Source organism: Hippopotamus amphibius, chromosome 7, assembly GCF_030028045.1.
Source record: "Hippopotamus amphibius kiboko isolate mHipAmp2 chromosome 7, mHipAmp2.hap2, whole genome shotgun sequence".
Classification (NCBI taxonomy): Eukaryota; Metazoa; Chordata; class Mammalia; order Artiodactyla; family Hippopotamidae; genus Hippopotamus; species Hippopotamus amphibius.
Genome location: NC_080192.1, coordinates 128,353,622 through 128,365,058, shown reverse-complemented (window position 1 = coordinate 128,365,058; position 11,437 = coordinate 128,353,622). Strand labels below are relative to the sequence as shown.

The window sequence follows — 11,437 nt, the reverse complement described above, 5'->3', positions numbered from 1 at the left end:
GCCAAGTGTGGCCAAGATGTCTTGGGAAGCCAGGTGCCAAGAGGAAAGACTGCCCAGCACATAGCCCTGTACAACCTGCACCCAAGACATGAGAAGAGAGCCTGAGGGGAGGCCCCAGGGTTGGGGGGGAAGGACCTATATTTTCCTGGTGAATTTCATCCTATTTGGCCTGGTGCCTGCTGTGACATGGGTTGGCCTTGAAAAGACTGGCCATCCCAGTCTTTGTGTCGCTGGCAAACTTAAGGCCTGGAATGAGAAGTTCTTAATAAAAAGTACTTTTAAATGACCCTGCATTCGAAAAGTGATGAACTGATGGGAAAAGGGAAGGGCTTTTCTTTTGCTTTATTGAATAAACAATATTCTAGAAGTGAGGGAGGGATGGGGACAACGTCATTCTTCTAATCAGATTTCCCCTAGCGCCTTCAGGGGGCTGAATTCCAAGTTCCAGCGGTCCCCCTCAGGGCTGCCAGAGCAGGGGTCTGTGGCCGTGTCAGCATCCCCAGAAGTGAATCCGAAAGGAGCTGAAAGAAAGAATTTCATTAGCTACCGCGAGCCTGCAGTTGTAAAGCCGCCTCTGATTTCTGGGTTCACACCTCTTGTGTCCCATTCTGTGAGTAATGGCCAGTTTGCAGCTCTCCCAAGCCAACCCAAAGTCTTCTTTAAGCTCCTTTGAGCAGCTCTAGAATGCAAAGGCTGTCAGAACCTTGTGGTGCTGGAACCAGTGGAAAGAAATGGGAGAGATTCAAAGAAAAAACTCAAGGCAGACAGGATTCCAGCTTCAGTGTGCTGGGCTGTTACGGAGGAAGAGGAATTACCTCGGTTTGGGGTGGGGAGGTGTCCAAGTATGGAGCTTCTTTCGGAGGGTCTGCCCGGGCTAAGCCCCAGACTAAGCCCCCTGGCAGCCATGTCGGAATGGAGGGCCCTCCGCCCTGGCCAGGTGGTTGGAAGAGGGCTGGACACCTGGCTGGAGCTGGCCAATCAGAATCTCTGGGAATTTGGAGTCAGAGCTGAGGGACATTCACCGAGGGTCATTCGGCGCCAAAGAGATATAAAGCTGACCGCTGCGGGGAGGCCACCTTCGGCCTCACGTCTGACAAAGCAGAGATTGCTGGTTGCACGTGAAGCAAAGTCCTGAGTGGCTGAGGACAGAGGCAGAGACCCTGGGCTCCTGACCGGGTGCTCTCGGAAGTCTAGCTGTTTTTGTTCTTTTTTTGAGTGGTTTCTCAAACCATTCTGAGTGGGCATTCTTCCTTGCTATCAAAATCAACTAGACTGAAGACCAAGGGCAGAACAGGGCCCAGGAGTAGCAGACACAGGCAGCAGATGCCGCTGAGCACGAGAAGATGGCCCTAACAGGGCTGCTCCTCGTGAAATGGGCTGCCTTCAGGGGTATGCTTCCCACAGCTGGAAAGACCCACATAAGACTGTTAAACACGGCCAATATGGAGATGGCCCCTTGTCTCAAAGGTCTTTGGACCAGATATGACCATTAAGGCCCCTTTCCGCCTGACACAGGTTTGGAGATGCTTGGGTTCTTCTCTGAGCTCCATCACTGGCATCTTCATCCCCACTCCCACTCCACCCCACTCCTGTGTCCATGCCAATTCCCAGCTCCTAGTGACCACCGGCGATTGTGGGGGGAGGGGAGCAGGACTGCCGACGGGCAAAGGCAACTCCCCAGGTCCGTCCTGGAACCCAGCAGGCTTTGTGCTGGCTGTGGAGGGGCAGCACCTGACGTCGGGGCCACCCACATCGTTTGCAAAGCCTGGGATGCAATCTCCCCTTCGCCTCTTGAAACCCAACTCCCTGTCTCTTTCCAAGTTACCTCATTTCTCAGACGCTCCAGTTCTGCCGATTCTGAAAGAATCTGCAAAGCGCCCTGGAAACTCATGACCTCCCTGGGGAGACTGCGGCGCTCCACTGGCTGAGGGAGATTGGGGGCCCTTCCTGTCCCCCACTATGCTGGGCTCCCCCCCCCCCCACTCCAGAACACCTTACTTGATGAAGTCTGGAGATTTGGCCATCGCGTGTTCAAACTCTGAGAAAGACAGCATGTTGTCATTGTCCAGATCAGACTCATTCAGGACCTGGGCAGGGGTGCGGAAGGAGCCAGAGAGCGGAGAATCAGAAAGGGGGATGGGGGCACGGGGGGGGGGGCAGGCCCCACCTACTGAGTGCCACCAGAAGCCAGGCTCTCTGCCAGCAGCGTCACATCCCCAGAGTCCCCTGGGAGGCAGGTGCTCCACCCCTGCCACCCCTCCCCCGCCCTGCCGCAGACCAGGACACAGGTGCAGAGACACGAGCTTATGTACACGGCCGTCTGGGACCTTGTGGACTGGTCTCATCATGGGAAGAGTCTCTTGGTGCCTCTAGCACAAACTTGGCCGTGAGAACGGGTGTGGGGGGATGGACAGGGTGACATCCCCCACCCGCTCCTGTCACCCAGTCACAGGCAGGGGCTCTGCCCTGCGAGGGGCACAGTCAGGGAGGGGAGGCGGTGATGAGCCCTCGTGGTGTTGTCTTCGCTCCCAGTTCCCATCCAGACCAAAATGTTCTCATGGTCTTGGGACAAACGGATCCATGGCCGTCTTCATGTCCTGCCACGCTTTGGACCGTCACTCTAAGACATCTGGGCATTGTGTTGTGCTGGAATAACGTGGGGAAGGGGACGCTATGATGTGTCCATCTGAGGCTGAGCTGCTGTTGGCCCACCCGCCTGCAGCGGCTGCAGTGGTGGTGGGAGGGCCCCTGGGGACCCAGGAAGGGAGTCATGCTCCTGGAGGAGGGACAGAAAATGGGGGGTAGCTGCTTCCTGCGAGTGGCCATCCCTCAGGGCCCCTCACCCTGCCTGCCACTGAGAGGCTTCGGGGGACGGCCCGGCCCACCCCAGCCGCCGCCCCGCAGCCCCGGCACACACGTGGCTGGTGAGGTCGCTCAGCAGGTCCTCTGGCACGTCGTCACTGCTGAGCAGCCGGCGGATGATCCCCTGCAGGTCCTCCTCGTCGATGAAGCCGTTCTCGTTAAAATCTGCAAAGGGGAGGCAGGGCCTGAGAGGTTGGGTGAGAGGAAGGGGGATCCCTCGGCCTCCAAGCGTCCTGGGGCCGTGGCACCAGCCAGGACCTACGGACTCCCGCCAGCCCCTGGGAGGCCCCGCAGAGCCCGGCTGTACCAGGTGGGCCTGGGACCTGGGACTCAGGGGGACTCGGGCAGGCGTAAGGGGTGGGGCCCGGCAGTGGCAGGGCAGGCGGCAGACAACGGTGGTGCTTAATAATAATAATAATAATAAATAATAATAATAATAAGCATGGATTGGGCTGGTGCTACCCCTCAGACTTGTCCTGAGAGCGTCACCTGTTTTAAGTCACTGAGTCTTCACCATCAACCTTTTATGTCTCACTTTACCAAAGGGACACCGAGGCACAGAGGGTTATATGGTTTGTGCACACAGCCAGGAAGTGGAAGGGCTAGGCTGGCCCCTGAGTCCCACGTCAACCACCATGCTGTGGACATCCCAACCCCGAAACTTACAGGTCAGTGTATCTTTCGGTGGCTAGGAGCTGGGCAGCCAGGAGGAGCAGGAAGCAGCCTGGCTTTGGAGCCAGAGGACCCGGGCACAAGTCCCTGCTCCTGTCACCCCGCCTCAGGCACAGATGCACCAGGCTGGGTCCTGCCCATAGGAGCTCCCAGGCTGGGGGTGCGGGGGAGACTGTGGGGCACCCGAGTGGCTTGGCTCCAGGAAGAGAGGAACAGACATCCCAAGGACTCCAAGGGTTTCCAGACGAGCGTGTTCTTGTCTGGTTGGGGCTGGGGACGTGAATGAGGAAGGCTTCTGGGAAGAGGCATCAGAGAAGGACTGAACGGCTTGGGACTGCAGAGATGGTGATCGGAGGAGGGGTCAGGGTCACCGGGGACAGTGGCAGAGAAGGAACAATGCCAGGGGATCAGTTAGTTTTGAGGGGAGGGGAGGCTTAGCTTTGAAGGTCAGAGGTTATCTGGAAGGTGTGTCAAACTGCAAAGGGCCTTGAATGCCAGGATGAGACAATTGAACGGACATTCTTGGTGGTCCTTCCTGGGACACCCAACACAGTCCCCGAAGCACTCATCAGCCGTGTAGTAAGTGCAGTCAGCTAGGCAGGTATAATAATTACCACCATGACGAACACAGGTGTGTCAGGCTGTGGTCTCAGTGCTTTGTTTTTCACTGCGTTTAATTCTCATAACACGGACACAGAAACTGAGACACACAGAGATGAAATAACCATGATTACTTCCTTAATCTCATTTCAGCCTCCTGGCTCATGTATACGCTGATGAATCCCAAATTTGCATCTCCAGCCCAGGCTTCTCCCTGAACTCCAGGAGCACGTATCCACCTGCGTTCCCGAGTTCCTGTTAGACTCAGAGGCCTGACAGTTCTCTTAAACTCAACCTGTCCAAACCTAACTCCTGAAACAACCCACCCGCCCTGCCCCCTAACCTGCTGCACTCAGAGCTGCTCCTTCTTGGCCAATGGGCGACTCCATCCTTCCAGTCGCTTGGCCAATCAGCTTGGAGTCATCCTTGACTGTGTCCTCCCCTCCCAGCTCCACTCAAGAGGCAGTAAACACAGCCCGAGGCCTTCTCCTCACTGTCCTGCCCCCACCCTTGTCCAGCCACCATCACGTCTCTGAAGGATCCCCACAGCAGCCTCCTAACCAGTTTCCCTGCTCTAAGTCTGCCCCCTTCTCCAGTCAGCAGAAAGAGTGGTCCTGTTCATGGTTCATGGCCTCCCATCTTAGCCAGAGGACAGCCCCATCCTGACCATGATCCCTGAGGTCCTCCCTGCCCTCACTCTGCCTCTTGGCTATTCCTCCATTGGGCCAGGCATGCTCCTGCCTCAGGGCCTTTGCACTGAGGTACTGCCTCCCTGGAAAACACTCACCCCAGAGATCCTTTGGGTCTTTATTCAAATGCCAGATTCCCCTCAGGGCACTGCTCAGCACCTGTTTTAAATTACACTTCCTGTCCCTTTTCCTGCTTCACTTTTCTCCCAACACCAAATACCACCTAACACACTATATGTTTCACTTATCAGCTCATTTATTTCTCTCTACTAGAATGTAAATTCCACAAGGGCAGAAAGTTTTATCTTTTGGTTACTGTATCCCTGGCTCCAAGAACAGTGCCTGGAACAGAGCAGCTGCTCAATGAATATTTGTTGAGTGAGTGAATGAGTGAACCACGTGAGGTAACACATTGGTTAGTGATGGAAACAAGAGTAATTCCAGGAAGTCTGACCCTATGGTCGGTCTATGCTCTTAATCACGCATAACTCTTTTATTATAATAAAATGCCTGATTTTTACCTGGGCATATGACCACCTTTCCTAGGTGAGCACTACCTTTCCCAGCCTCTTTTGCTTCTAGGTGTGGCCATGTGACTAACTTCTGGCCAATAAGATGTGAGCAGAAGAGGGGCAGGCAACTTATGGGAATGTCTTTAAAGAGAAGGTGTGGTCCTTTGAGACAATGAGGGGAATGGAAATGACATTGCAGAATCGCCATGGACAACTAGAATTCTCTGTATTAGAGAAAAAAAAAAAAACATGGAGCTTCCAGTGATCTTGGAAGCTATCTTGGGTAAGCCACTTGGGATTCCCTGTCATTTGCCACCAAATTTAATTTTAATTCATGATCTGAGCCTCAGTTTCCTCATCTGTAAAATGGGTAATAACAGTACTTCCAGAGGGTTGCTGTGAAAGTTAAATAAGAAAACACATGGAAGTAATCTGGCCTGGAGTTTGGGATATAGAAGATGCTTATTTGTTACAGGAGAGGCTCAAATGTATATCACTTGATGGTTAAATACAAAAAATGCAAACCTTAGAAACTGTGTAATATTCCACATTGAGAATGAGAGCTAGAGCTATAGTAGGCCGAGTGGAGGAATGAGTTTGCTGATATCACTGGATACTTCAGTGGTAGGGCCAAGACTTTTGTCTCTGTTCATCAAGGAAGGGTATGGATGTGGAAGGTACAACAAAGCACCTCAGTCCTAGAGCAGGTGGCTCTCCCCTGGCTGAATGTTGATCAGCCATAGAGACTGGAGGCTAAGACGCAAGATGTTCATGTGAGCTCTCCCTTCACAGCTCTGCTAGGACACACCATGGGTAAGGGATCAGAGCTGGTGGAGGGGGGCAGGGGCGCCAGCACTGGGACTGGAGGGAGTGGGTCCCCGCAGTGACATTGCACTGCTGGTGAGAAGCTCTGCAGCCTCTCCCTGTGACCCCTCAGTGTCCCAGGCATCCTGCTGGCCCAGCTCCCATATGCAGAGACTGCAGCAAAGCGATGTGGCTTTGGTCCCAAGCCATCTGAAAACAGGATAATTTGCTGGAGTAAAATGTAGTCCTGGACAGTTCCCCTCCTTTGGGGGTACAAGGGCAGAACAGCCTGGGAAAGGGCTGGGGGCTGGGTGCTCTAGGCTGCTGGCCAGCCCATGTGGCCTCAGCAGCCTCACGACCTGCGTCCTTGGCTACCCCAGGGTGGGGGGGGGGGGGGTTGTTCTTGCTGTTTCCCAGCAATGAGGGAGATTAGAGAGCTGGTGGGCTCAGCTCTCAGGTCCCCCCAAAACCCTGTGACCAATATCATCCCAATCTCCCCGTCATGTTACTCCTTGCAATTTACAAAGTACTTTCACAAACATTAGCTCGTTTGACTGAGTGGGGTAAGGCGGGCTTTCACCACCCGGGACAGTGGGGGCTGAGGTTGCTCCTTGCCTCTCCCAGCCACTAACATCTGTCCCTGTGTCAGATCCTGGGAAGGTTTGGGAAGATCCACCACTGGTGCTCTGGCACCTGCCTGAAGGTAGTTGACATCTGGTGGAAGCGTGGGCTGACTGGAGCAGGAAAGCAGGGCTGGGATGCTGGTCTCTGGCAGGTAGAAAGTCTCCCCAGAGGTGCTGAGAGAGGGGCTTTGACCAGCTGGAGGCCAGGAGGGTCCCTCAAAACAGGAACTGGAGCCCAGTAGGTATGTCTTGGGTAGGTATGGCTGGCCTGCTGGACTTGACCAAGAGCCATTCACCCCTTTCTTCTTCATAACAGAATTGCAATTTTTGTTCACGATGACACCATGTCCAGCTTAAAACACTCAACCTTCCAATCTCCCTTGTGCCTATACGTGACCATGTAACACAGTTCAGGCCCATGAAGTTATGGCCAAAGTTGCTGGGTGGCGCTTCCAAGAGAGTTTGGTAAAGAAGAGTAGACTTCATCTGTGCCTTTGAACGTCCATTTTGTCCTTATCCCGTCTCCCATCCCTTTTCCTTCCTGCCCCAAATGACGAGATGCCTATAGGCACAGAAAACATCTTGTGACTCTGAGGACCACAGTCCCATTAAAGATGGGAGATTAGGAGGCTTGAAGGAGCCAGGGCCCTTGGCTCCTTCCTGGAGCCATTACCTCAGCTCTGGACTGCCTGAATCCAGGATTGTTTTGTTTTTTTTTTAAACAGGGACGCTCTTACACATAATTGAGTGCAATCCTAACTGATGCAGTAGGTCAGAGCAGTATTTCTAAAACTCTGCTGCACTTTAGAATTACCCAGGGAGCTTTACAAAAGCCCGCTAACCAGGGCACACCCAATACCATGACATCACATCAGTGCATCTGGGACCCAAGCAACCATAGGTCTTAAAAACTCCCCTGGTAATCCCAGTGTACAGCCGTGTTAGAGAATGGGTGGGTGAGAGTCATGCTTCTGAAACTTTAAGGTGCAGAGAAACCATCTGGGGGGGTCTTGTTTTTTTGTGTGTTTTTTTAAAGATTTTTTTGATGTGGACCATTTTCGAAGTCTTCATTGAATTTGTTACAATATTGCTTCCGGGTTTTTTATGTTTTGGTGTTTTGGCCCCGAGGCACGTGGGCTCTCAGCTCCCTGATGAGGGATTGAAACTGCACCCCCTGCATTGGAAGGCAAAGTCTATTTATTTATTTAGTTAGTTAGTTGCTACATTGGGTCTTTGTTGCTGCATGCAGGCTTTCTCTAGTTGCAGCAAGCAGGGGCTACTCTTCGCTGCGGTGTGCGGGCTTCTCATTGTGGTAGCTTCTCTTGCTGTGGAGCACAGGCTCTAGGTGCATGGGCTTCAGTAGTTGCAGTACACGGGCTCAGTAGTTGTGGTGCACAGGCTTAGTTGCTCCTCAGCATGTGGGATCTTCCTGGACCAGGGGGCAAACCTGTGTCCCCTGCATTGGCAGGCGGATTCTTAAGCACAGCGCCACCAGGGAAGTCCTGGAAGGCGAAGTCTTAACCACTGGACAGTCAGGAAAGTCCTTGGGGGTCTTGTTAAAAGGTAGATTCTGATTCAGTAAGTGGAAGTTGAGGCCTGAGATGCTACATTTCTAGCGTGCTCTCTGGCAATGCCGATGCTGCCGGTACCCAGGCCACACTTGGCGTAACGAGGGGTTAGAACATTGAGTGAGGTCTTCAGACTTTGGCTAAAAACAATCACCAAGACCGTCACCATCACCATCACCATCCTCTCCTTTCTTTCTCCTTCTCCTTTGCCTTCTTTTTATTCCTCCTCTCCTTCCTTCACTGCTACCACTACCACTCAATTTATAGAACAGCCATCACAGGCCAGGCACCAGGCTCAGAGATTCACGCATCCCATCTCCAATCCTGCTGACAGCTCTGTGAGGTAACAGATCTTCTGAGCCCAAAGAGAATTCAGATTTGCCTGAGTCTAGCTGATGAAACCTTGGAGTTTATGAGTCCCTAGGCATCTATTTGCGCCGCTGATTTGCATGAAGGCTTTTTTGTTCTTGAGCTCAAGGAGGAAGGAAACTGCCTGAGGGGGCTCTGGAGAGAGGGCGGGGAGGAAGATACAGGGACAGTGTGGGCGGCAGGGAGCGTCTGCTCCTTGATGTGACCTGAGGACCCTGTCTGATCTTTCAGGAGGGAAGGCACACCCCACTTTCTGAACTGAACACAATTGAGCTCCCCTGTCTTGAGCAGCAAGAGAATCTGCTACACTTCTAGTTCCTTGAAGGTTTGAGTGGGGTTTTTTTTGTTTAGCTCTAGAAACTGTGGAAAGACAGCTGAGGCAGACATCTTTTGGAACATTTGCCCAGCGTACACTTTGCCGTCTCTGAGCAGTGTCTCCACCCCCAGTGGCTGGCTGCTGGAGCCATGTTTGTTTACGTGACTCTGCTTCTTCCTGGTTGTGGTTGATTGGTCACCTAACCCAGGGGGAGCTGGATCCCTGGTTTGGCTGAGCCAATCAGCATCTCCTGAGAAAATGGGAGTGAGAAACAGAGATGCTTGTGGCCGGTCAGTCAGAATGAAGCCTGAAAGCCACGTGGAGGCCAGGGTAGTCATCTTTAGCCCATAGACACAGAGGCATAAAAACCAGATCTGCAGAAAGAGAAGGTACATAGAGAGAAGCAGAGATGAGAGACCAGGCAGCCACAGAGAGAAAAGGAGAAAGTAGCTACCTTGCTTGCTGACCACTTTCCAGCTGCATCCTAGGCCCTTGTGGGGGGCCTGCTTCACTTCTACCATGGGCTCCCCCCTGCTTATGGTGGACAAACTCTAGTGCCCTCCTCCCTCCATGATCTGCACCTCTTGGCGTTCATGTTTGTGGATAATCGACACACCCCTCTAGCGTGGGTGGGGACTTACTTCTAAGCAATAGAATTTGGCAACAGAGATGTCGTTTTCTGATGACAATATGTTATATTGCCAGTAGAGTGACTCAAGAGACTCCCTAGCTGTCTTTGAAGAAGTCAGTGGCCATGTTGGAAGGCCCATGTGTTGAGGAGCACAGGTCACCCTCTGGAAACTGAGGGTAGCCTCCAGCCAATAGCCAGCGAGCAGCCAGAGCTCTACGTTCTGTAGACTCAAGGAAATGAATTCTGCCAATAACTGGAGTGAGCTTGTAAGTGGATTCTCCCCCCATCAAGCATTCTCCAGGTGACAATGCAGCCCAGCCAAAACCTTGATTGCTGCCTTGTGAAACGCTAAGATGAGGACCTGATTACGCTGTGCCCAGACTCCTAACCCACAGAAATTGTGAGATTATAATTATGTGTCATCTAAAGTAAGTTGGTGGTAACTTATTACATAGCAATGGAAAACTAATACACGGCTGCTTTTCACCTGTTGCCTTTTACACAAGTAAATTCCTGTTTCTTACAACCTGAAGACCCTTGGCTAAGACAAGAGCACCTAGCCTGGGCCAGCATTTTCCACCCAGAAGAGTTACCCCATCCAGTAGAGTAATGACAGGTGATGGAAGAGGCTAGAGATAGCAGAGCAAGTGCTCTGCAGTGAAGAGCCTGACAGAGAGTAGAAAGTAGCACAGCCTGTGAACTAGAATGCCTTGGATACCTTGGAAATTGCCTGGGGTCTCCCCAAAATACTTGGGGTAAGGAGGACTACTTAAGGAAGGAAGGAGGAAGACTAGTAGATGGGGGTGGGGACTACTAAGCCAACCAAATTGGGGTATGTGATTTCATTTGTACTCACCCTGCTTGAAGTTCACTATAAATGTGCCATATCCAGTTTAGGACATTTGGGCTCATTATTTCTTCAAATATCTTTTCTGCCCTGTTCATTCTGTCCTTTCCTTCTGAGACTCCAGTTGAATACATGTGAGACCTTCCTATTGTCCAACGTGTCCCTCAGGCTCTTTTCCTTTTGTCTCTTCATATTTTTTTCTCCCTGTTCTTCAGATTAGATTCTATTTCTGTTGATCTATCTTCAGGTTTACTGACTCCTTCCTCTGTCATCTTAATTCTCCTGCTAAGCCCATCCAGTGGATTTTCATTTCAGATATTTTGTTTTTGAGTTCTGTGTTTTCCATTTGATTCTTTCTTATAGTTTCTATTTTTCTGCTGAGAATTGCTATCTTTTCATTTATTAAGAGCATATTTTCTTTTACATCATTGGGCGTGATTACAATAACTGTTTGAAGATACTCATCAGCTAATTCCAACATCTGGATCATGTCAGAGGAGTCCCTATTCTTGAGAATGCAACATTTTTCATTTAAAAAATTTTAATATATTGAACAACTTTGTATTGTATCTTAGCCATTATAAATGCATTATGTGGAAACTCTGGATTCTATTATATTCTTCCAGAGAGTGCTGAATTTTTGATTCTAGTGGGTAATTGTTTGGCCTTAAACTGCAAGCCCTGTCACACAGGGACCTTGTTAAAATGCAGTGGCAGCTCAAATCTCCGTTCACTTTTTATCCTTACCCGAGCTGCTTTGAGTCTGCCCTGGTATGTATGGTTTAGAGGTCAGAATGAGATTTGTGCACAGTTTTTACACAAAATTTGGCTCCCTTCCTCTGGCATTCTTTCATGGCCTCATGCTTCTTTTCACTTTTGAAGGGAAAAGTCCCCCAAACTCTCTGATTCTTCAAGTCAAAAAGAGATCAAGGTTTCTATCAGTC

The 11,437-nt window shown here is 51.3% G+C and overlaps 1 protein-coding gene across 1 annotated transcript in view; it reads right to left on the bottom strand.

The window, feature by feature from the left end:
• Positions 1 to 325: 325 nt before the first annotated feature.
• The window catches only part of CIB4 (calcium and integrin binding family member 4), a 51,264-nt gene continuing 40,152 nt past the window's right edge, over positions 326 to 11,437 (bottom strand). The window contains exons 5-7 of the mRNA XM_057743028.1: positions 2,918 to 3,027; positions 1,999 to 2,087; positions 326 to 521 (exon numbers count right to left, since the gene is read on the bottom strand). Of these exons, the coding sequence (XP_057599011.1) occupies positions 491 to 521; positions 1,999 to 2,087; positions 2,918 to 3,027 (230 nt within the window). The 3' untranslated portion in view covers positions 326 to 490. The remainder of the gene's footprint in view (positions 522 to 1,998; positions 2,088 to 2,917; positions 3,028 to 11,437) is intronic.